Source organism: Schistocerca nitens, chromosome 1, assembly GCF_023898315.1.
Source record: "Schistocerca nitens isolate TAMUIC-IGC-003100 chromosome 1, iqSchNite1.1, whole genome shotgun sequence".
Taxonomy (NCBI): domain Eukaryota; kingdom Metazoa; phylum Arthropoda; class Insecta; order Orthoptera; family Acrididae; genus Schistocerca; species Schistocerca nitens.
Window position 1 is genome coordinate 1,157,693,587 of NC_064614.1, and position 27,119 is coordinate 1,157,720,705.

General features: G+C 44.1%; 1 protein-coding gene across 1 annotated transcript in view; it reads left to right on the top strand.

The window, feature by feature from the left end:
• LOC126232784 (EGFR adapter protein-like) overlaps window positions 1-27,119 on the top strand; it is a gene marked incomplete at its 5' end in the record, with an annotated part of 70,125 nt that overhangs the window by 24,401 nt on the left and 18,605 nt on the right. The window contains 2 exons of the mRNA XM_049942820.1: window positions 4,045-4,239; window positions 13,542-13,713. Of these exons, the coding sequence (XP_049798777.1) occupies window positions 4,045-4,239; window positions 13,542-13,713 (367 nt within the window). The remainder of the gene's footprint in view (window positions 1-4,044; window positions 4,240-13,541; window positions 13,714-27,119) is intronic.

The following is a 27,119-nucleotide window of genomic DNA, read 5'->3' on the forward strand; positions in this document are numbered from 1 at the left end:
TGTTCAGTGTGTGTGTGTGTGTGTGTGTGTGTGTGTGTTATCTTTCCTGCTTCTGTCCGAGAACCGAGGTATTAAATTTGCATTTACGCCGCCTGTCCGTTGCAGTTGGCCTTGAAAATGGCGGGGTGTTCTTCCGCCGAAATATCGACGGTCGCTGAGAGTGTTACCTGGCTGAATTCCCGGAAGTTATTTGAAAGAATTCCAGATTTAATCTTCAGAAACGTATGACGAGGCACACCGTTTCAAAGTTTCTTGTAGGACGATTAGCTTACTCCCTATGAGGAACATATTTATAAAATAATAAGAAACCTTTGCAGGACAATTTTGCAGTCTTTAGCAGAATTGCTCATCAGTAAAGTAAAACTGTACATGTGTGAATGTTCCCCTAGTAAACCCTGTCCTACAGGTATCCCCACAACCAGAAATCACAAGGAGTGACATCAGTTGTCATGCCAGCCAAGCATTTGGAAATGATCGGCAGATAATTCGATCGCGTTGCGGAGAAGCAGGTGAGAACTTCACGAGCGATATGCGGTGGTGCCCCATCTTGCATGAAAGCTCTTGAGTTCAATGCGTCTCTCTCCTGTAGGGCGGCTATGGCATGCTGGCGAAGCATATCGCAGTAACGCTGGTCAGTCACACTGCACATCTCTGGTCTTTGAACGCCAACCTGTTCAAAAAAAGGATGGGCCAATGATGAACGTGACACACGATCATCATGCAGAGCAACTTAATACACAGTGACTGGAGGTGAAGAGCCTCACACTCGGCAGTTCTGTGTTTTCATCTAACCTGTCAGAGAAAAATGAGCTTTGTCGGTCCATAGGATGGTCCAGGGCGTGACACCGTCAACTTCAGTCCTTGCGAGAAAGTGGAGTGCCAAGTCAACATATAGTTGTACATCCTGTGGTCCAAACTGCTGTACGATACGGATTTTGTGCGGAAACCATTCGAGAATGGTTGGATGCACCTTCTGTACAGTAGGCCACGCACGGGATGTTTAACTGTCGTGACACAGCACGCGCACTGTCTGACGATAGGGAATTTCGCGCAGCGTTTTCTGCCTTAGGAACAGCGATTTCATCAACCATCTGTGGTGCAACCAGTCGTCGACCTCTTCCCGGAGAGACGCCCAGTTCTCCAGTTGATTCGAACTTCTTCATCACGCTCCACACGGCATGTGGAGAAAGAGGACCCTTCCGTAACCCTTCCAGCAGGCGATATTCTCGATGTGCAGCTGCAGCGGTACTGTTGTTTTGATAATAGAGTTCCTTCAATAACGCCGTGTTTGTCCAAGCTCACGTTGACACGTCAACAAGGGCACTGCGTCTGGTCAGGTGTGTGAGACTACGGATCACGGTGACTGATCACGACTCCTGTTGGCTATAGTTGGATCTGGACGTGGCGCTGTGACGCATGGAAATCAGGCATGCCATACACTGGGTTATTAATGCTACTAAGTTTGGTACTCTTACGGTAATTAGTTTCCTCCGTGTTATAACGTGTTAAATAGGGAAGTTTAATTATAACCCTCCCCCCTCCACGGTATATTTGCTTGTCACCTGTGTAGGCGACTTGCAGAATAAAAATTCCAGTTATAAATAAGCACTGATAGCGCTGTTACTTGTACCACTGGCACAAAGCGACAAGTTTCTTGTAGACACATGGCTGCAGCAGTGTGATGCAACTACCCTTGCAGTTCCCCGATTGCGGTCTGGATTGCGATGTGTTCGGTCTCTTACTGAACTGATCGTCATTCTAGCCTCGTGTATACCGAATAATGAGTGATTCGGTATTTTTAGAATACGTTTTTAAACAATGACACACCTAACATAAAAAATTATCCCAACGATAATGGCGGTTCCATGCAGCAATGCCCAAGTTGAAAGAGTCTTCAGTCACATGAATCTTTTTAAGATGTAATGCTAGAAACAAATTGACTGTCGGTATGGTAAAAGCAGAATTTTGCACTCGTTGTAATTCGAAGTTTACAACGTGCAACGACTTTTACCAAATAATTTAAGGTAATAAAAAATTGTTGAAAGACATAACTAGCAACATTAAATGTAATTTTTTACATTTACTAAGTGTTTTATTGTGTCCACCCGCAGGCCTCAGATCAGGAAATCCTGTCCTGAGGCAATGTGTGGTAATTTCGTCAATTTAAACTTTGCTTGATGACTGGGGTCTTTTGACCCCAGGGCTCTTTTAACTATGATAGTACTGTTTTAACGTAGACTTAGCCTTCTCATTCTCCAGAGAAATTTTGATGGTCCATTTATTATAACTGGACAAAATATTTATGGTTATGTCACGGTACGTTGTACAATAATTTGAAGTTTTATGAATGGGCTCAGAAAATACGTCACATATGCAAATATGATTTTCACTGTTATATTTCAACCTTATCACGTAAATAAAAGTTTGGCAACAATGTACCGTCTCAACCAACAGTATTGCTACCAGTTCCTAGAAAAGACATGTTGTTGTTGTTGTTCTTGTGGTCTTAGGTCCATAGACTGGTTTGATGCAGCTCACCATGCTACTCTATCCTGTGCAAGCTTCATCTCCCAGTACCTACTACAACCTACATCCTTCTGAATCTGCTTAGTGTATTCATCTCTTGGTCTTCTTCTACGATTTTTAGCCTCCACGCTGCCCTCCAATACTAAACTGGTGATACCTTGATGCTTCAGAACATGTCCTACATACACGTGCATTATTGGAAAAAATTCACAATTGGGAATTGCGCTTTGTTGGAGTACGACTGGTATTATATTTTATTTACAGTGAGTGATTGTATACGCTTTGAAAGGGGCTACGGGCTCCAACAGGCTTCAGCAGATGCACATTAGAGTCATAGTGATAATGAATCAATTTTTGGAAATGCAAATGAGAGTGAAGAGATGTGATAGTGGGCGATGTAATGCTAGTAACAAATTGACTGTCGATATGGTAAAAGCATAAGGATGAGATGGATGTGAATGAATGTGAAGAAGATGATGATAGTATTCAGGCAACTAGTGTGCCTGATTTTGTATCTAGTTGTGGACGCATAAAAAATTATAGTGCCATCTGATGTGCGCAAGCAGGCTTCCAGGAATACGTGGCTTATGTATTTGCCTAGCCATAAAGTGGTTTCCAAGATTTCGTGGTCTCCTGGGGTGGCTCTGGTTTGGTACTAAACTTCCGAGAGTGTTACTGGAGGAAAGCTGAATATACACTGGATATGTTCTGTGTTTGAAATGTGCGTTGATGCATGCATTTCGTCTTATTCGTTTGGGCCTTATCTTAAGTTGATAAGCACCTGTGTGGTTTCAGGGGACGGTATCCATTCAAGGCGTGCATTCTTTCAAAACCTGGAAACTACAGGATATGAATGTGACCTGCTGTAGTTTGTGAGACCAGTTGTCGCTTAAATACACAGCTCTATACAGGGAAATCTGCTGAAGAAAGGGGAACGAGTGGTGCGTGATTTAGTTCATCACCTCAGGGAAAGTGTTAGGAACATTACCACGAACATTTTTTTACTAGTTTGCAACTTCATTATAGCATGAAGCAATGGTTTTGTAATATCAACAATATGGATGGGTCTCACGGTAAGCCATTATTATTTATATGGTAGTATTTTACATTGTATCGCAATATAGTTGGTAGAATAACTTGGTGGCTAACGAAAGACCGCTTACATGTAATATAATAATGTTTTCTTGATGTGGGGCCACAGTCATGATATATTTCTTTATAGTCAGTACCGACATTAGACTGTTTTTATTTGCAGTGTTACATTTACACGGTCATGATTTCGGCTTTAAATTCCCATTATCAAGTGTTTTAATGTTATACAGTGCCTAAGATGGCATTCTGTCTTATTTAAAATACACTATTAGACACATTGTCTGAGGGTAAATATTTCTGATAAAAGCCTGCTATGTTTTGCTAAAGCTGATACCGTGTGAAGGTTAATCTTGCAACCCTGTTTGTGGCATGGTGATGTCGCGCAAGTGGAGTGGAACTAAACTCTCTGTTGTGACGACTGTGTAGGTCGTCGCAGAGCTCGGAGGAGGAGCCGCGCCGGTGCGTGTCCGTGGGCTCCGAGCTGCCGCTGCTGGAAAGCGTCGCGCCCGCCCCCGCCTCCACGCCGCCCCCGCCGCCTCCCGAGCGCAGTGACAGCCTCGGCACGCGATCCGAGGCCCACCACCTCCGCACAGCGCCCTGGTTTCAGGCTGGCATCCCTAGGTAAGCAGCATTCTAATTCTCTGTGTCTGGCAAGCACCGGATCCGTTTTTAGGCTACCTTCCGTATGTAAGCCACCTGTTTGTAGGTTGGCACGCATGGTGCACGAATCGTGTGGCACGCCATGATTTTGGGCTGGCATCCTCGGGCAAGCAACCTCCCACATTTTTCTATTTCGGCAACCGCAAGACCCTGATTTTAGGCTGCCATCCGTGTGTAAGCTGTTTTCAAAGCAACTGGTTGGGCTTCTTTTCAGTCAAGTATTGCACCAAGCTCTCACCCTATTGTGTTTAAGCACGCTCCCCAGTCATCCACTTGGACGGCGCGTCCTTGGTGCAGGCTACCGACCCTAAGATAGCCACTTTCTGTCGTTTCGTGATGACTTACCTCTCCCCATTTTACACTCAGGTGACAAAAGTCGTAATTTTGTGTCGGACCTTTTCCCCGACGTTCCCCGACGTACTGCAGCAGCTCAAGATGGCATGGACTCAACAAGTTATTGGAAGAGAATGAAATTTTCACTATGCAGCGGAGACTGCGCTGATATGAAACTTCCTGGCAGATTAAAACTGTGTGTCGGACCGAGACTCGAACTCAGGACCTTTGCCTTTCGCGGGCAAGTCCAAAAAAGCACTATGAGACTTAACACCTGAGGTCATCAATCCCCTAGAACTTAGAACTACTTAAACCTAACTAACCTAAGGACATCACACACATCCATGCCCGAGGCAGGATTCGAACCTGCGACCGTAGCGGTTGCGCGGTTCCAGAGTGAAGCGCCTAGAACCGCTCGGCCACACCGACCGGCCACGGGCAAGTGCTCTATCAGCTGAGCTACCCAAGCACGACTCACACCCCGTACTCACAGCTCAGAAGGTAGAGCACTTGACTGCGATTGGCAAAGGTCCCGAGTTCGAGTCTCGGTCCAACACACATTTTAATCTGCCAGGAAGTTTCATGTCAGCGCACACTAAGCTGTAGAGTGAAAATTTCATTCTGGAAACATCCCCTAGGCTGTAGCAAGCTATGTCTCCGCAATATCCTTTCTTCGATGAGTGCTACTTCTACAGCATCGCAGGAGAGCTTCTGCGAAGTTTGGAAGGTACTGGTGGAAGTAAAGCTGTGAGGACGGGGCGTGAGTAGTGCTTGGGAAGGTCAGATGGTAGAGCACTTGCCCACGTAAGGCAATGTTCCCGAGTTCGTGCCTCGGTCCGACACACTGTTTTAATCTCCACGAAGTTTCAAGTTGTTGGAAGCCACTTGCAGAAATATTGAGTCGTGCTGACTCCATAGGCATCCACAGCTGCGAAAGGATTCACGAGGCAGGGTTATGTGCCCTAAATGTTCGATGCGATTAATGTCGGGCAATGTGGGTGGCCAAATGAATCGCTCGATTTGTCCAGAGTGTTCTTCAAATGAAACGCTAACAGTTGTAGCCTGGTGACATGGCACATTGTCATTCATAAAAATTTCATCGTTGTTTGGGAATATGAAATCCCTGAATGGTTGCAGATGGTCCCCAAGTAACCTAACGTAACAATTTCCAGTCAATAATGGATTCAGTTGGACCAGAGGTTTCAGTCCATTCCATGTAAACACAGCCCCAACCAAAGTGGAGCCAACACCGGCTTCCACAGTGGCTTGTTCACAGCTTGGGTCCATGGCTTCGTGGGCTCTGCGCCATACTCGAACACTAGCATCAGCTCTTACTAACAGAAATCAGAGCTCATCTGACCATGGTCCAACCGATATGGCCACGGGCTCAGAAGAGGCGCTGTGGGCGATGTCGTATGGTTTAGGAAGGGCAGTCGCGCCGCTCGTCTGCTGCCATAGTCCATTAACGCCAAATTTCGTCGCACTGATTCGTTGTTCGTCTCACATTTATTCCTGCGGTTATTTCAGTGTTGCTTGTATATCAGTGCAGGCAACCCTATGAAAACGCCGCTACTCTCGATCGTTAAGTGAAGGCCATCGGCCACTGCATTGTTCGTGGTGAGAGGTAATGTCTAACTTTTGGTATTCTCGGCACTTTCTTGACACTGTGGATCTTGGAATATTGAATGCCCTTACAATTTCCGAAATGAAATGTTCCGTGCAACTAACTGCAACTAGCATTGCGGGTTCAGTCTGTTAATTTCCGTCCTGCGACCATAATCACGTTGGAAACCTCTCCAGGTGAATCACTTGAGTGAAAATGGTAGCTTCGCCAATGCACTACCCTTTTATACGTTGTGTACGCAATACTACCGCCATTTGTATATGTACATATCGCTATCCCATGACATTTGTGATCTCAGTGTATTTCCGCAAGTGCAAGGTCTTGCTTTTAGGCTGCCATCCGGATGCAAGCTATTTCCATGAGAGCTAATCGGGCTACTGCAGAACGACGTAGTTTTTTGGCCAAAAATCGCAATAAGTTGAGCCCCAGTTTATTGTCTAAAGCACGCTCTGTGAAGTCGACCACTTGGGTGCCGGCTAGCGACCCTGACATAGCCATTTTCTTCGTTTTTATACAGGGTGTTTGTAAATAATGTTGCACTTTTAAAATTAATAATAGATTTATTACTTTACATGGGCAAATTGTGCAGCATAAGCGGCGGCCTCTTTACAAGTTCTTAAAGCGTTAATCACATTCCTTCGATATGTGGAAGTTCTGTCACACGATACACATCTAACGGTACTTATATTCTTCCCATACTCCCTGTAACAAGACCTCCGAGGTGAATTGCAGTAAAATTTCTCGAGGGACACGGGCATTGGCTTTATATAACATCCGTCTTTCACGAACCCATACAGAAAGGAATCGCAGTGTGTTAACCCCAGCGAACTGGTTGGCCAGGGGAGAAGGTTCTTGTCTGCTGTAGCAGGAAGTCCATTCCAGCATTGGCGAAGAACACAACTAGGAAGTTCTCGTACATTCGTGTGAAAATGTTGCAGTTGGAGAGTGTAATCGTCATAACTGGTGTTAAGCCGGGGTAACAACAAGGTTTCCATGTCTGCAAATGAGTTACCCGTTACTATTTGTTGTTTGAGCAAAAATTGACCGTGCACTTTCTCACACGACAACGCAGAGAAAACTTTCACATCTGGAGAGCCTCTGTTGTTCAACAAAGGTTCAAATGGCTCTGAGCACTGTGGGACTTAACATCTGAGGTCATCAGTCCCCTAGAACTTAGAACTACTTAAACCTAGCTAACCCAAGGACATCACACACATCCATGCCCGAGGCAGGATTCGAACCTGCGACCGTGGCGGTTGCACGGATCAAGACAGAAGTGCCTAGAACCGCTCGGCCACAGCGGCCGGCTGTTTTTCAACAGGCGTATATTGTTTCTCGCTTCCTCAGATACGGACTTAATGCATGCTCACGTTGCTAGTCACATGGATAGTGGCTGCATCGCTAAATATTGTTCTTACTAAAAAACCAACGTACTCCATTTTTAACTGCAGGTATTCACAAAAGTCACCTGTTTTCAGTTTGCTGGTGTAAGGGTCTACAATAATCCCACTTTGTACGTTTTAAAGCATAGCCGCTTACTCAACTCTTCCCACACTATAATCTTTGGCATGAAAAATTCATTTCTTGCTTCACTAAGTGACTTGCGAGGACTTCGGTGAAACACCTCGCGCATTCTTTCGACGTTTTTTCACAAAGCACGTGAAGTCGACCACGACTCTTCCCCTGACAAATGCACCCGGTTTCCTTGAACTGTCGGTACCACCTACCTGTATTATTCGTGTGTGGTGGATCTTTTCTAAACCGTGCGCAGAACTCATGCTGCACTGTAAACGCAGACCTGCACACCTGAAAAGGAAGGACACAGAAAACATTCTCCTATTGCAAACAGACGCTACTCCTGTTCAGTAAACATGAAAAGCGAACAGCGGATAGTGCATAAAAAACTGGGACAACTGTCGCTGCTTTAGCTGTTAGGCTCGCCTATTCAAGAAATAAATTGATTTATTATTAATTATTATTTATTATTGAAACACCCTCTGCTTTCAGAATGAAATTTTCACTCTGCATTGGAATGTGCGCTGATGTGAAACTTCCAGGGAGGTTAAAACGTTGTGCCGGAGTGAGATTCGACCTCGGAAGCTTTGTCTTTCGCGGGCAAGAGAACTGCCCACGCGCGGTGCCCTAGTCCCAGGCAGAGCGTTTGTTTTTAGATTAAGAACCTGTTGCCCCTTTGTATTTTGATACTTTTACCATTTACTTTTTAAATTACTGCTTATGAGATTACGTTGAATTAATCCTCCTCTTTAGCTGTTTTTAATCATGGTACGGTGGTGTCTCGTGATAGTTATTCATGTTACTTATTTTCCGTTGGTACTTTTACCTTTTATTTAATCCAAGTGGTCATCGTCCGGTTCACCTGCAATTTGTTTACCTCTTCTTCTAAACATTATGCTAAGCAACAGTGCAGCAGCTTGAGACTCTTTGTCCAGATACTCTTCGTATTCATCCACCTGATCCTTTCTGGGTACTTGAAGATAACACTTTCCTATACATAAAACACGAGCTTTTTAAAATAAAATGACTTTTTGCAGGATAGCAGAATCTTATAAAATACAGCTATTGCGCAAATCATAATTTTTCAGAAATATTTAGAAGCTGTAAAGCATCGTCTCCTTACAAAAACGATACTTATCAGCTGTTTCACGAACATTATTTACTCCAGATCAAAAATGTTATTATACCTATGTTTCCCACTACTTTCTAATATCTTTGACAGTAAACCTCAACACTTGTTGACTTATTTGATGTGATACTGTTCATTGCCCTCTCAAACTCTTATCTCATTACCAGATCCTTGAGATAAGCCTTCTTCTCAGCGAGCTATGCTGCTGTGAATCCTGTGTTTACAGGGAGACCGTATTAGAGACACTGGCCCGCGAACCATACCACGCATTATTAGTGTGTGAAGGCATCACTACGCATGCCATTTTTATGTTGTTGCTAATCGTCTCCATTGTGATCTTGTTTACAGGATAAACAAGTTGAGCTTTCCAGTTTGACTCTTCGCAGGGAGATCGTGCTGGAGGTTTTGGTCTTTGAAATGGCGATTTGTATTCATAGACCCGGAGAGCACCAGCGAAGGCTGTAGGTGGCGCCTACCAAGTTTTCCAGTGCGAAATTCGTTGCAGGGACATTGTGCTAAAGGTGAAGGTCTGCGTACCAAAGCACACATACATTGTATGTAAGATAACCAAGAAGCACGGCTACGACACACTTTCGCTACGTTTCGCAGACGTTACCAATGTGATGTTGTTTGCTGATAGATCGTGTTGGAGGTGTTGGCCGCGAACCAAGGGCCCTGTCGTACAACGACAGAATTGCAAATGAGCCCAGCTGCTACACTCTTTTGCTGCCTGTGCTTAAAGCTGTTGCTGGATGTGCTTGACCGTAAACTGTGGCGAACATTTATGGTGAAGTAGAGCTCCAGTATGCCCAGTGGCAACATTTAGTTTTTGCACGTTATGGAATTACACAAAGTTACCATCTTTACAACAGTTGCTATTCGGTGTAGCCTGTGTCAGCGAGTCTAAAAGTATGTCCTCGTCTGCAGGCAGTTCGAGCTGGAAGTGGCTCATGAATTGATCGAGATGTTTCTGGAGCGTCAGAGCACCAGTAAACCCTCTTGCTATATGCTGTAGCGTCGACTAAGTTTTGTCAGTGTGGTGCTCTAGAGATGATGAGCTGCAAACTCGGGCTCTCTTTTATGGTTCACAAAAGCACCAGTTAGCACGTAGCGTTACTTGTTATCCCAGGAGATTATCATCAGCGTGCTCTTCTTTGCAGGGAAAACGCATGGAGGTTGAGGCCCGTGCATCCATGTGCTCATACTTGTAACGAGATGTCTCCAGTGAGTACAACTGCTACACATTCTAGTTATGTGTCTTAGGAGAGTTTACCGGTGTGACCCTTTCCGGAGGGAGATCTAATGTTTTGAATTTTCCGGCATGGGCATTACGCAATATGTATGTTGGAGGAATTAATGTTGTCCTACTCTTCTCGGAAAATGCTCTCTAGAGCATTTTAGGAGTAAATCTCTCCGTGACCCACAACGCCTCTCTTGCAACATCTACCACAGAAATTTGTTGAGCGTCTCTGTAACGCCCTCGCTCTGACTAAACGATCCCGTGACGAAACGTGCCGCTCTCCGTTGGATTTTCTCTATCTTTTCTATCAGTCCTGTCTGGTGATGATTCGATGTTGATGAAGAGTACTCAAGCGCCTTACCAGCCACTTCCTCCGTGGACGATTTACATTTAGTCAAGATCTTGCTCTGAATGACAGTCTGCCAGTTGCTTTTCCTGCTATTTGTTTTATGTGGTCACCCCACTTACGGCCTCTTTGAAATAGTTTACTCCTCGATATGTTACGGTAGATACTGTTTACTACAGATTGTTATCAGTAACGTACGCTCCTGGAAATGGAAAAAAGAACACATTGACACCGGTGTGTCAGACCCACCATACTTGCTCCGGACACTGCGAGAGGGCTGTACAAGCAATGATCACACGCACGGCACAGCGGACACACCAGGAACCGCGGTGTTGGCCGTCGAATGGCGCTAGCTGCGCAGCATTTGTGCACCGCCGCCGTCAGTGTCAGCCAGTTTGCCGTGGCATACGGAGCTCCATCGCAGTCTTTAACACTGGTAGCATGCCGCGACAGCGTGGACGTGAACCGTATGTGCAGTTGACGGACTTTGAGCGAGGGCGTATAGTGGGCATGCGGGAGGCCGGGTGGACGTACCGCCGAATTGCTCAACACGTGGGGCGTGAGGTCTCCACAGTACATCGATGTTGTCGCCAGTGGTCGGCGGAAGGTGCACGTGCCCGTTGACCTGGGACCGGACCGCAGCGACGCACGGATGCACGCCAAGACCGTAGGATCCTACGCAGTGCCGTAGGGGACCGCACCGCCACTTCCCAGCAAATTAGGGACACTGTTGCTCCTGGGGTATCGGCGAGGACCATTCGCAACCGTCTCCATGAAGCTGGGCTACGGTCCCGCACACCGTTAGGCCGTCTTCCGCTCACGCCCCAACATCGTGCAGCCCGCCTCCAGTGGTGTCGCGACAGGCGTGAATGGTGGGACGAATGGAGACGTGTCGTCTTCAGCGATGAGAGTCGCTTCTGCCTTGGTGCCAATGATGGTCGTATGCGTGTTTGGCGCCGTGCAGGTGAGCGCCACAATCAGGACTGCATACGACCGAGGCACACAGGGCCAACACCCGGCATCATGGTGTGGGGAGCGATCTCCTACACTGGCCGTACACCACTGGTGATCGTCGAGGGGACACTGAATAGTGCACGGTACATCCAAACCGTCATCGAACCCATCGTTCTACCATTCCTAGACCGGCAAGGGAACTTGCTGTTCCAACAGGACAATGCACGTCCGCATGTATCCCGTGCCACCCAACGTGCTCTAGAAGGTGTAAGTCAACTACCCTGGCCAGCAAGATCTCCGGATCTGTCCCCCATTGAGCATGTTTGGGACTGGATGAAGCGTCGTCTCACGCGGTCTGCACGTCCAGCACGAACGCTGGTCCAACTGAGGCGCCAGGTGGAAATGGCATGGCAAGCCGTTCCACAGGACTACATCCAGCATCTCTACGATCGTCTCCATGGGAGAATAGCAGCCTGCATTGCTGCGAAAGGTGGATATACACTGTACTAGCGCCGACATTGTGCATGCTCTGTTGCCTGTGTCTATGTGCCTGTGGTTTTGTCAGTGTGATCATGTGATGTATCTGACCCCAGGAATGTGTCAATAAAGTTTCCCCTTCCTGGGACAATGAATTCACGGTGTTCTTATTTCAATTTCCAGGAGTGTAGTTGTGGAGTAGTGGCTTTCTCTTCCTACGTACGCTCAATATATTATATTTATTTACGTTCAGTGTCGACTACCGGAGCCTACACCATTATTCAATCCTCTGCAGGTCATTCTACAAATCTGTACTGTCTTCTGGCGTTGCTATTTTCCTTTAGACACCTGCATCATATGCGAACAGTCTTGAAGTGCTACCGACGCTTTCTACTATATCATTTATACAAATTATATACAATGACGCTCCTATCACACTGCCTTGGGGTAGTCCGGAAATAACTTTTACTTCTGAAACCTCCTGGCAGATTAAAACTGTGTGCCGGACCCAGACTCGAACTCGGGATCTTTGCCTTTCGCGGGCAAGTGCTCTACCTACTGAGCTACCCAAGTACGACTCACGCCCGGTACTCACAGCTTTACTTCTGCCAGTACCTCGTCTCCCACCTTCCAAACTTTACAGAAGCTCTCCTGCGAACCTTGCAGAACTAGCACTCCTGAAAGAAAGGATATTGCGGAGACATGGCTTAGCCACAGCCTGGGGGATGTTTCCAGAATGAATTCTGGGAACTTTTACATCTGTTGATTTTATTCCGTTAAGCGCGACGTGTTGAGTTCCGTCCTCAAGGAAATCGTTAACCCATTCGCAAATCTGATCCGATAATCGAAAAGCTCGTGTTTTCTCAGTAACTGGCGGTGCTGGACGGTTTCTAATATCTTCCTGAATTCAAGGAACACGGCTTCAAAGTGAGCGCCGTTGTCTAAAGCGACGTGGAGGAACAGAGCGAGCTGACTTTCGCAAGATCTCTGTTAGCGGAATCCATGATTATTTTGTAGAGGAGATTTTCGTTTCCTAAAAACGTCATAATTCTTGAGTATAAAACGTGTGCCATAATTGTACAACAGACTGACATCAACGATATAGATCTATAATTGTGTGCATCTGTCCTTCGGCCCTTCTTGAAATATGGAAAGACATTATCTTCCGTTGCAGCTTACACCTTCTCCAGCGACATACGATAAACTTCTACTTGAACGGCCATATTAAGCTCAACGCGTTCCGAGTTTACATGTATGACAGTGTTTGCACTGGAGGCACTGGACGCCAGTCCTGAGGTCTGGTTCATGGAGCGACAGATCTCCATTGAGACAGTGTCAGATGCCTTCCCGATGTCAAGGAACACGGCATCCCCAGAGATTACATGTGTGACCTTGGACGAATACTACGATGGAGGTTCTGAGACTTGGTGTGGAGAATGGTACGCAAGAGCAGAAGTAAGCCTGACTGCTATGTCATTGTCTCTATGCCCTTACGTGTACGTGTGAGTTTGTTTGCAGAGAGCTTACTTTGGTGTTGCTGCGTTGTGACGTGGAGGGCGTATTCACGGTACACGAGATCTCTAGGGAGGCTAACTGACGCTTGTTGTAAGGTTCTCCGAGTCGACCTGTGTGTCTCTGTTCGCAGGGAGATCGCGCTGGAGGTGCTGGGCCGTGAACCGGAGGGCGCGTTTATGGTGCGCGAGAGCACCAGCAAGCCCGGCTGCTACGCGCTGTCGCTGCGCGTCCCCAGGGACTTCCAGCCGTCCGGCATCGCGCACTACCTCATCCTGCGCACCGCCAAGGGATACAAGATCAAGGTGGGTTCGTCACGCCAGTGACAAATATCCGGAAAATATCTGTCATGTTGTTATCATGTTCACCCAGCATCGACTGATATTGCAGGATGTAGAACTTCCCTGGACTACTCAGATTAAATACTTGCAAGTCATACTGGACCACAAACTCCTTTTCAGAGATCATGTGCTGGAATGGCGTGACCATTCAACGCACTTATTTCATCAACTAAATCCTTTATTTTCGAGCTGGCAATTTAACGTTCGCAGAAAGCTCCGACTTTACAGAGCAGCAGTCCTGCCTGCGATGCTTTACCACTGCTCCTCTTCGGGGAACTGTTTACGTTCGATACTGGGAGATCTACAGTGGGCGAGAGTTCACGACTTGCGTCACAATCTGGATGTGGAAACCATTCAGGATGCAATACGCTCCTTGACGCACAAACTTCTCGCCACTGTTGAAACACTGGGCCCCGCGACTCGCTCCTGCTAGATGGCACCATCTCCGGATGCCTAGAGCCGTGATGTACCGCTGCAAACTGTTGTATTGTTTACAAACAACTAAATAAAGTAACGCAACCAACACATCAGAAAGACTGGATGACCAAGTGCTCAGAGCCGTTCCCTAGAGTTAATGAAAAGATTCTTAGCCGTTCACCTTCAACACTTAGGAAGTCCAGCCACGAGGTGGTAGCACTTCTGATCCAACCACCCAAGGGGGAAAGAAGTGTCGTGCCAGCACTGCTTGATGTAAGCACGAATTGTTCCCCCCCCCCCCTCACTGCCCCTCTCTCCTCGCCAGCCATTTTGCTGGGAGCAGATAGGCGGGGCTTGCATCCTCTGCTCTCCGCACCCCTTCAAAAATCGTTCTCCTTGTGAACAGGACGTACGTTACGTGCTTTTTTCGGCGGCAGGAGCATTGTCGTGTCCTTTCGGGATTGGCCAATTAAGCAACAGGCGACCATGCTATTAGAAAGGTGTCAGAAGCTCGTAGTGTTACTCAGATCGTTAAGATGGGATCGGTGTCAGTAAAAGCTAAAGAAGATGTTGAGAGGGAGAACTGCGTTAAGAAGTCCAGCGGTTCTAAATTAATAATCATATAAGTAAAAACCAAGGAGAAGAAGAGAGTCTTAGACTTTCTAATTTACTAATTGTAAATTATGTGAATTAACGACCCATAGGAGACTGTAGTAAAAGTTGAAACTTGTACTGATGAAAGAATCGAGATCAGTTAAAAGGCAAAGTCTCCGGAATAACAGATTATTAGTCTAGATTACGGAAGTGTGGGTACGGAAGTCAAAGTTTGGAACATTCATTGCTGGGAACCAATAAACTAAGTTTATACGTCTTATTGGCATTTATAACAGAACCTGCTGATGTATAAATACCATGTCCATTACCATTAATCACAGAGACTTCATGAACAATAGATAGACGGTTCATTTCTGTGTCGAACTTGATCTTTTCGTTGTAAGTTGTCTCCCTTAAAAGTCAGGTTGTCCTAGAACTATACAGACAGTAATAAAATTAACTTTCAAAAGGGAGAGCTAACTTACTACCTCTTATGAAGCAAAATAATGTGAGACTAATCTGGATGTGTCAGCGCTACCCATTCGTCACCACAGTTGACACATATTATGTCATTCCATTCGTGATTCAATCATTGGCACTGCGCCCAGCGGAAACACCATCACATTGACACAACAGCGTAGAGTATACCTGATTAAATTTGTTCAATAAGGGTCGCCCAATCATAGGAGAAGTTTTAGGAAGTGGGATTCATAAATGGAGGCCAATTTCGCAATACCAAATTCTTATCCAAATTCAAAAACCAACATGAAATTTCACTACAATGTTGCTCTTAAAAACATCGAAAAACTATCATGAAAAATTAAGCTAATTAGATGGAACTTGGACTGAAATCGTTAAGAAGACTGGAAGAACAAAACCAGAATTCTTCATCTGGTCAGCTTACATTTTAAAAGTAACGACAGAAATAACCTAATAAACTCCGCATCCAAGATGCACAAAGAACGCAGTAGACGTGAGCTACTCAGAGTACGGGCTGTGAAATTCGAGAATAGAACTTCATGTTGTTAACAAATACAACACTTACATCTTTGAACTGCACAATCAGCACGGGACGAAAGCGAGGAATCGAGAAATATGAAGTTGAAAGCACTCTCCTCTCACCCCAGGTATCGTTGGAGGGGCGACAGCATTCTTGTAGCCAATATGTCGAACGTGAATGTGGCTTGAAGTTTGTAATAGAGGAGTATGCTGCAGAAATTTCACTGGCATGGCGTACAGCTACCCATGAACAATTTGCTGGGGTGGTACCAAGTAACGATCTTCTGCTCTAGGAGGCCATTGACGGACAGAAATTCTCTTGAGATGGTACGAATTTTCTTACGTTGCCGCGGAATCGAAAAGGCGGGATTCTTATTGACATCCATGCTGAATAGATGCTTGTCTTAATTCAGGTGTCTATTTCTTGTGATTTAGGCTCGCTTCCTATCGCACAAAAGAATTTACGTTAAGAAACTGCTACTTCAGAATTTGGCGAACGGGCCCTGGAAACCTCCCATGACTAACACCCATTTCTTAAGGAAAGCTTTTCTGCCACATTTCAACAGTACACATAAGCTGTCCTGGAATCCTCTTCCGTATACGAGAGCCTTTCAACCGCCTCCAAACAGTTTGTACTCCCCACTTTTGTTGCGGAAGAAATGTAACTTAACTAATAAAGAATCAAAAAAATGGTTCAAATGGCTCTGAGCACTATGGGACTCAACTGCTGTGGTTATCAGTCCCCTAGAACTTAGAACTACTTAAACCTAACTAACCTAAGGACATCACACACATCCATGCCCGAGGCAGGATTCGAACCTGCGACCGTAGCAGTCCCACGGTTCCGGACTGCGCGCCTAGAACCGCGAGACCACCGCGGCCGGCAATAAAGAATCGGGAAACCGATATATACCTGATGTTTCACTTGATTGGGAAGTAGCGTTTCCGGTCACGAAAACTGACAACGGCCTGGAAGGCGGTGTGCTGACCACATGCTCCCCCATATCCATATCCAATGACGTCTGTGAGCAAAGGATGACACGGCGGTCTGTCGGTACCGTTGGTCCTTCAAGGCTTGTTCAGAAGGAGTTTAGTTCAAATTTGTCACCTCAGAATAAAATTATTCATGTAATAGCAGCTCTTTCGTATGTAGGATATCTAATCTTCTTGTCACTTAGACGTGTAAATCTGGACATTTGTCTAGCCGTCTGGAGCCAGATAAGTTCCCCAGTATATACACTATATAGCGAAAACCACATTCCTCCACAAAAAAACAAAACATATCTGATTTTTTACTCTTTGCAATGTCCCCTTGCTCTCCTGGCCTTAAGCACGTAACACACTTGAAAATTATTAGTAAATGAGTCGAGTCTGGTTGTTTGACCAGAACTCTGATATAACTGCCGTGCATCTACTAGATGTTTGATTTCAATAAACGTTGACACATAGGTCCAAAATTCCATCTGCTCTTTCATCGTCTTTTTCCAACTAGATTAAAACGTTCACTTGTGACCCTTGGGCGTTTCAGCCTCTTTTAATACATTCTGTCGTTCATTCTACTGGCTGATCACACCTGCTTCTGGGCCAGCCAGACACGTAAAGCGCCCCCTTTCTTGCACCCACATAGTTCACTTTACGAGAAATCGACCTTACATGTTTAGGTAGTTGTGACGTGTGGGATGCTTTATCTCTTTTCTTATGCTGGGGAATGTCACAACACGCAGACCTCTGGGATCGGCAGTCTCCCAGAGTCATCCCACTCTACCAACCACCTAATCCAGTTTCTTTGGTCGTTTCTGTTCGCCCCCATGGCACTTAAATGGGAGCCAAAAGGTGACGTGGGTGTAAAATTTTTATTTTTATTTTTTATGGAAAATTGTCTTTCGGAGATTACTCTTTAATTTGTTGTATGATTCGTTGATTTTGGAAAAGTGTAAGTATTTTTAATTTATTTTGAAATTATTTACTGCAAAGGAATTTCTACAGGTTTAATGAACGCTTGCTCAGTTACAAGATATCTCGGAAAATGTTTGCTCCAGAAGGAAGTGATTTATGTTGATTTCTGGTAAAAATCCTTCAGCGTAGTTTGGCTACCTTGGTTGCTGTTATATCACTTCCTGTTTGTGATATAATGCATGATATTATCCACATTCTGTAAGGCTCATTACTCACTGAGTCGTGTTTCTCTCTTTAATATGACTGCACCAAAGTAAATGTTTAAGAATGGAAGAAATAACGGAAATGGATTCTACAGAACATGTCCTGTTGGAAGTAAACATATAGGTAATGAAGTGGTGATTTCTGAAAAACGTTTTTTGCAAAATTTCTGGCATTATCTCAGAAACTACGTAAGGTAAGACTCTGAAATTTTTTTCTCTTACTGACAGCGGTATTATGGTTAGATGGATCGATAGTAGTAGAGGCAGCTACTCCGTTTGATCACAATTTTTTAAATTAGATAAAGTTTTAAGAACTTCATTAAGACTTTTTATCTCGATTCCTAACAACGATACTCGATACTAGATCAGTGAATGTATAAGATCTGACCCTGTATCGTGGCGAAGTTCCGTTTTATTACCATGGATAATTTATGAGAAAACTGGATATACAGGGTGTAACAAAAACGTACGCCACAAACTGCGCGACACATTCCTCGTAAATAGACGAAAGAATTATGTTATATCAACATGGTTCTGAAAATATTTTGTTTCCAAGTTTTTGTCCAACTCATTATTCATGGGAAATACACACGAACAGAACGCACCAGCATACCACACGCAACTATTTTTCACACGAAAATACCCGCCATGGGAATTGATACATACATCAATCCTCCAGACAGTCGTGTGATCAACATTCAGTGTTTTAGCTACATATTTTGTTCTTACACTAGGGTCATCGTCAACTCCCGCTGCGATGTTTTGGAATTTTGTGGTACGGTCCTGTGGGACCAGACTGGTGAGGCCATCGGTCTCTAGGCTTACACGCTACTTAGTCTAACTTAAATTAAGCTACGCTAAGGACAACACACACAGCCATGCCCGAGGGAGGACTCGAACCTCCGACGGGGGGAGCCGCGCGCACCGTGGCAAGGCCCCCCCTGACCACGCGGGTACCTCGCGCGGACCCATATCAATGTCATCGTCCTTCTTGGTCTCACCCGGTTGCGAGGATCCGGCTTAAATGCCTCATGTTTCTTAAGTCGAGTATCAATGGCTTCTGACATTTTCCTGTTGGGGGACTATCATCCTGGAAATCTCTCCCGGTAGAAACGTTGAGCGCGAGCGTCTTTGCCGTCAGCTAATCCATCAAATGGGCATCAGCTATGCATTTGTGTGCACTGTCGTTGCACGAGCCAGATTTGTGATTAACTCTTCGTAGTAACACGTGTGCTTGCAACGGTCGTACTGCTCGCTGGAACAGTTGATGTTGCCTTAAAAAAAAAGTACTGTCGTATGCTGCGTGGCAATAGGGACATGTAAACATACGCTCTGATTTGTCACCTATAGTACTACACACATCCGACAACAATGTAGATAAACAAGTGGAATATATGTTCATAGAGACCAAATCACTTAACAGAAAGTGCTTAATATGTGTCCTTTACAAACCTCCTAAAGTAGGTGGGTTCGCCTGCTTCGAAACTGCCCTCTCTTGTCTCGAATCGTCATATGAACATGTAATTATAGCTGGTGACACTAACATTAATTTTCTGTGCAATAGTCCTTCCACTGGGAACTTTAAGAGGATGCTTTCTTCCTCAAATATGACGCTACTTCAGCTGGCACCTACTCATCACACGACTACCAGTCACACTTTCATAGATATATTCGCAACGAAATCTCCGAACAGAATAATCCGCACCTCTCAAATATCTGCGCCTGGCATGTCTGCCCATGACATCATTTCCATGACGTATTCACTAGAATGCCCTAGAAAGAAACAAAAACTGTCTACATACCGAGACCTCAAACGCATAAATTTGCCTGAACTCGAAACTGAGGCACAAGAAATACTTTGGGGGATGACCTCTACTCCCCTCAAGGACATAAACGACAAACTCCACGATTTCACTAACAAAATTATTCAACTATATGACAAATATTCTCCAATAAAGACCAGAAAAGTAAAAAGGCAACCTGCACCTTGGCTGACTGATGAACTAAAACAGCTCATGAATCTCAGAGATGCTGCACATCGGGCATACAAGATACACCCTACACCTGAAAATCACGCTGTATACAAGCAGAAACGAAACAATGTCAGTCAGCGGTGAGAAACGCTAAGCTCAGACATGCCCGTACATTAGCTGACAATAGATGTAGACTAGCTATCTTGTGGAAAAATCTCCGTAGTCTCGGTTTAGGCAAAATAAAAGTTGCAGAAAATCCCATGGTCCCAGCTGAAGAACTAAACCGATTCTTCACATTACCTGCAACCAAAATTGATCCGAAAAAAAAAAAAACAGAGAATCATTGATTACTTCATTGGGATGAACGACTGTAGCAAAGAAAAATTCTATCTACAGCACGTCACTTGCAGTACTGTCAAGAAAGCCATAATGCGGATTAGATCAGAATCTACTGGACATGATGGTATCACTATCCAGATGGTAAAACTTATTATTGACCAACTACTGCCCTCTATAACAGACATTTTCAACGATTCATTAATCACAAGTGTTTTCCCTGAGGCCTGGAAACTGGGACAAATTAAGCCACTGCCTAAAAAGGACATCGCCACAGCACCCTCTGACTACCGCCCCATCTGCCTTCTTCATGCACTATCAAAGGCCTTAGAATATATAGTTTATGACCAGCTCACCAACTACCTAACTACTAACAACATACTAGACGAATACCAATCAGGTTTCCGTAAACATCGAAGCACAACATCCGCTCTGATAAAGGTGACAGATGACCTGAAACTTGCCATGGACAGACAAGAAGCGACTATCATTTGCTTCTTAGATTTCAGCAAAGCATTTGATACTGTCGACTTCGACATCTTACTAGCCAAACTTAGCGGTCTAAATTTCTCACCAAGCGCAGTGCAATGGTTTCGCTCATACGTGACGTCTCGTCAGCAACGCGTCCTGTCTGGGAATATAAAATCACAATGGCGGCAGGTAGTGTCAGGCGTTCCCCAAGGCTCAGTATTAGGTCCTATACTCTTCTCTCTTTATGTCAATGATGTGTCATCGGTCCTGACCTATTGCAAATACCATATGTATGCTGATGACCTTCAGTTGTATCTAAGTGCGAAACCAAGCAATCTCAAGAAAGCTATTGAAAATTTCAATACTGACCTCGATGCACTGTCAAAATGGGCACAGGACATAGGTCTAAAACTAAACCCATCTAAAACCCAAGCGGTACTTGTTGGTCACTCTAAGCTCATTAGCCCAAAACATCGGGAATCCGTACCACCTCTTATCCTAAATGGAACAAATGTTAACTTCTCTCCCTCAGCAAAGAGTTTGGGAGTAATAATAGATGAAAATCTAAATTGGACAGAGCACGTAACTGCAGTGTGCAAAAAAGCATCAGCATCCCTTCATGTCCTACAAAAGTATAAAAAACTCTTCCCTTTCGATCTGAAAAAGAAATTAGTACAAACGCTTATACTCCCAATCATTGACTACAGCGATATTATCCTACAAGGCCTCTCTCAGGAAAATTCCCGACGTCTAGAACTGGGCACGAATGCCTGCGTCCGATATATCTGTGACGTTCGACTTTTTGATCACATTTCACCAGCATATGTAAAATTGTCCAGGTTGCGTGCAGACAAACGCAGAGATTTCCATACACTCTGTCTCATCTACTGCCTTATGAATGTACACTGTCCCTCATATCTCTCCTCGTCCCCAACACTCATGTCGGAACAACATGACAGAAACACACGTTCCCATTATAATAAAATCCTCTCCGTTCCACTGCATCGCTCAGTCACCTTCTCCAAGTCCTTTACAGTAGCGGGAACCCGACTCTGGAATAACCTCCCTCGTTATGTTAGAGAACTTAAAAACATGGCCGGCTTCAAAAAACAGTTAATGACGTATCTAATTAAGCAACAGTAATGCCTTCCTCTGTACATGAATGCACTTCACCTCATTACTTCCCTCTTTCCCCCTCCTTAAACCTCCCTTACCCAAAACTCGCTATACTAGTAAACATCTACTTTACACACCAAGATATTAATGTACATCTTCACAAACCTTCATTACTATTGCCAATCTTTCTCATGTTTGTCATTATTATTGGATTTTTTTTACTGTTATTATTATTGCATTCACCATAATCTGTATGTATAGCACGTGATGTAAAAATACTGCCAGCATTTACTTTATTAGGTCTTAGTCATGTTTATCATTATTATTTGATTTTTTGTTTTACTGCTATTATTATTGCTTTTATCATAATCTGTATGTATAGCAACTGTTGTAAAAATACTTCCGCATTTACTTTATTAGGTCTTAGTCACTACTCTTTATTCATATTGTCACTAGAGTAAGCTAATTTTCTCATTTAAACTATTGTCATGATGTAACTCTGATGTGTGAAATGCTGCATGTGTGGAACACCGGTCCGATGTAAGAGAGGGCCTGATGGCCCTAATCTGATCAGGTTAAATAAATAAATAAATAAAACAAAACACTGGCGGTGCACAACGCAACCAGACGTTACCAAGAGTGCATGTCCCCCATGATTCCACTGTTCTACATCTACATTTATACTCTACAAGCCAGTGCTCAGAGCCATTTTGTAACATATAAACAAAGCGTATCCTGACCCATGTCCATAAAAGATAATTTTTTGGTCCACTTGTGAGGAATGTATCATGTAATTTGCGCCGTACATTTTCCTTACACCATGTAAGTATAACAAACTTAACATTATCAGGATAAGGCATTGATACTGCCCTTAAACACTGCTCCATCCATTGTTTGCCTTATTGTATTGGGCACATTACACGTCACCTCTTCTTGCTCACCAAATTACTCTCTTTCTACCGTCTGTCGTGTTGTGAATGCAACACAGTTTATTTGTAAAACACCCAAATGTAGAGTTACAAGTCTGAAATCATAAACCGCTGCTGCGAAACCCTTGTCTGCTGCTGTATATTTGTCTATTCTTGAGCCGTAGGGATACCAAGAACTTATGGCAACTCAAAAATGTTGTCTTGTTCCATCAATCCCTGAGTGACGCAAAGCTTTGCAGGCACAGCCGACATTTGCGTGCTCGCTTCTCGTTATCTGCAGCGTGCAGCGGGCCAACTCCTCTCGCAGCTTCCCACTACCGCGCATATAATTACTTGTGCAGGTGGTAATTTGCAGCGCTTTGTAAGTGTCGCAGTGCAGAAAATTGTGCTTCTCGAAGTGCGGAACAATGAGCTTCTCCACTAGCTCCTGAAGCTTCTCTCGTTCCCCGACAATTTCTGTACCCATACTTTTCTGGCACCACAACGTATGTCTCTTTTTTTTAAGTAAATTATTAGCGACAGTTTGTTACACGTCTGATTCAGCGAACAGCAGCTTCTTTTTAATATTCTCGTTCCCAGTTGTTAGAAATTAGTCGGCAAGGAGTAGATAATTATCACCTTTTAATCGATTTAATGTACTTTTAATAGCAGCAGCTCTTTATAATAATAAATGGATTTTCCGTCGAGCCTTGACAGAAGATTGCGATAACTGCAAAAATAAACACTATTTTGATGTTCTGCAACCACTTTTACCGTATCATGACGTGCTTTCTGATTATTGGTCCATATCAGATGACAACTAACTGTCGCAACAACAAATTTTAATATGAATACATAGAAGTAACTCACGGAACAACCAATACCTCGTTGTGTCCTATAATAACTTATTTGCGACAGATTCGGAAACTGCTTAAGAGGTAAATGAAAAGGTCATTCATAAAACGTTTAGTTTCGTAAGTGATGATATCTTATGGCACTGTTAACGTTACTCTGTTGACGTAAAGGCTGGAAGCTCTGACCAAAAGAGTAATGAGTACAGAGATGAAGGACAGAAGGGGATCTATGGCATCTCTGCCGAAAGAGCATAATGCTGATTCACGGACAAGGGTTTCGGAACACAACGTTCATAGAACACTGTTGAACACGGAACAGACCATCCCTACATGTTCACTTGCTGACCCAACAATATCAATTACGATTGCAGTGGGCACAGGACCATCGAGATTCGACTGTCGATCAATGGAAAAGTTCCGGCTCTTCGGGTGAATCACATGTTTGCTACACTAGGTCGCTGGTTGTCTCCACAAACGTCGTCATCGAGGTGAACGGCGGCTCGAAACGTGCAGCGTGCCACAGATGCAGATTTGGGGGAGCAGTAGTATGCTATGAAAGACTTTCTGCCGCGCTTGCATGTGACCTATGGTAGTAATCGAAGACTCGCTAACAGCTGCGAACCACCCGCATACATTCATGCTTGATGTCTCCCCGACGGCGATGTCATTTTTCAACAGTATAACTCTCCATATCTCGCAGCCAGAACCGTGCTACAGTCGTCCGAGGAGCATTACAGTGAACAGACGTTGACGTCTCGGCTACCAAGTTCGTCTGATGTAAATCCTGTGGAACCCATGTGGGTCGGTATCGGGTGCCCTCACCACATTCGCAAATCAGCGGCCCTTTATATACTCGAATTACATGCCATGTGCGTAGAAATATGTGTCACTTGCCTCTGCAAATCTACCAACAAACTGTCGGATCCCTGATATGCAGGCCGGCCGAAGTGGCCGTGCGGTTAAAGGCGCTGCAGTCTGGAACCGCAGGACCGCTACGGTCGCAGGTTCGAATCCTGCCTCGGGCATGGATGTTTGTGATGTCCTTAGGTTAGTTAGGTTTAACTAGTTCTAAGTTCTAGGGGACTAATGACCTCAGCAGTTAAGTCCCATAGTGCTCAGAGCCATTTGAACCATTTGAACCTGATATGCAGAAGCAATGATGTATTTCGTTCCAAAGACGGACAAACAATCTATGAAGCAGGTGGTCATAAAGTTTTGGCGTATCAGTGTATACTGAATAGAGTACAAATGCAAAGAAATTCGACCAGTTTCTTTTCAGATAAACATTTTTCGAAGGTTGCTTATCAACAGCCGTCAAGTAATGTATAAAATGCACGTTGGACCATTAGCCGCTTTTATTTTAAACCTAAATATCGACTGGTTTGAGTTGTGGACCATCTTCACGGATAAGGATTAAAATGGTCTAAGCCACAACATTACATTTTTAATTACTTAAATAATGCATAGAGCATTTCATGAATATCACTATCCGACATAGGACTTTTAAAAGCAAACATACTAATAACAATTGAACACATAGCAGTCAACACTGTACACTTGTTGTTAGTATGTTTGCTTCTAAAATTCCTGTGTCGTATATTGATATTCGTGACATGTTCTATACTTTATTTAAATAACGAAAATCGTAATTTTGTGGCTTGAACCATTTTAACCCTTACCTGTGAAGATGGTCCATGAGCGGCTGATGGTCAAACATGCAATTTATACACTTTTCAAACTTTTATTATTCCCGTAAATTAGTTTCCGATCCCTTTAAGCTATTAAGAAGTTACATATATAATTTTGTAGCATGGTTTTGGCTACTGGGTTGCGGGAATATAGGCGGCCTTCTAGTTACTATCCGCCTGGCAGCTTCCACTTTAATTCCCTACTGGTAATCATATGTACGACAGTTATACACTGTGTTCTGGTGCTGTTGGATTTATGATGATAGTATTTATACTGAAAAGTGATAAATCTTCAAGCAATAGGCAATTAAAACGGATGGTTCTATGTTTATAGTTCCGTAACTACAGTGCCGCCCATATTACCAGCAAGGCAGTATCACCATTGAAACGTCCCCTTTTAACAATTATACACAGGACTGTGCTTAACCTGACACACAATATTTATAGCGCAACGCAATCTGACTTTCAAAATTCTCTACAAGAGAATGGCCCTGACTAACATTAAACTATCTCTTTCACAAATCACTTACCTCACAAAAATCTTCGCTGCTCAAGCTACTGCAATACAGCGAGCGCCACTACTGCCAGCTAAATAAAAGATTCAAACTATGGAAGGCACTAACTACTGATAGGGATAGTTAGCAAATGAAAGATATTAATAGAGAACAAACAATGTATTTACCTTGATATCATGACAAATTACAAAACTGCGCCATCTCTCTCCCCACATCCACCACTGCTGGCGGCTCACCTCCAACTGCCCAACGCTACGCGCTGTTCACAGCCAGCTGCCTAACACTACAATGGTTGAGTATTACAACAATGCAAAGCAGCCACAGATTGCACACGGCACAGCCGCTGATTTTCATACTGAGGTGGCGTTACCAATAAAAAAACCTAAACAGCCTACTTACATAGCCCCCATGCTCCCCACAAAAAATTTTACAAATTGGGTTGGGCAGTGCCCAATACAGATTTGAAAAAAATTTTTCATAATTACAATAACTAAGAAATCAAATGCACACACTTATTGATACAATGTTGGTCAAAAGCTAAAATTTTCTCACAGTCCATAAAGACAGTCTTGATCATTCATCACATTGCAGTGTTTTTCTCAAAGTCTGAGCAGTAAAAGACAATGCACACAGACGTAGTGGATTTCCATGCAGTCTTGAAGAAGTAGTGTTGTCCTTCCAACGGAAAGACAGTGCTGACTCTTGACATGCTGACAGGTAATGGGCCACAACAGAGCAAACCCACAACAGAGTCAGTCGAAGTTTTGAAGAGTATTGGTGTGTAGGTCATCACAGAGCAGACCCACTGTAGTCCTGGTAGAGATTACGGTATTGGTGGGCCACCAGAGGTGCAGACCCACTGTAGTCCTTGTAGAAATAATGGTCCTGGTGAGTTAGCAAAGACGCAGACCCACTGTAGTCCTTGTAGAGATAATGGTACTGGTGAGTCAGCAAAGACGCAGACCCACTGTAGTCCTTGTAGAGATGGCCAGCAGCCATCTGTTGTGACTGTGCAGGTACACAATCACCATTGAAGAGTCTTGCGGATAATATAACAAGTCCATAACCACCACTTGTGCACTCACAAAGTTGTTGGAATTGTCCTTAGAACAAGCAATGCTGTTATCCAGTCCCTTGCTGAATTATTAACACACATGCAAACACTAACAGTCCCTACTTGTCACATATTGTCCATATATTATGACCAACAAAAACGTGTGCAGTGAAATGTAACTTACAAGTTACTTAATTTGATGACCTGGTGTCAATTACAATTTTATAACATAAGAATACAATAACAACGGTATAAAATACATCATTAAAAACATAATAATACAGAT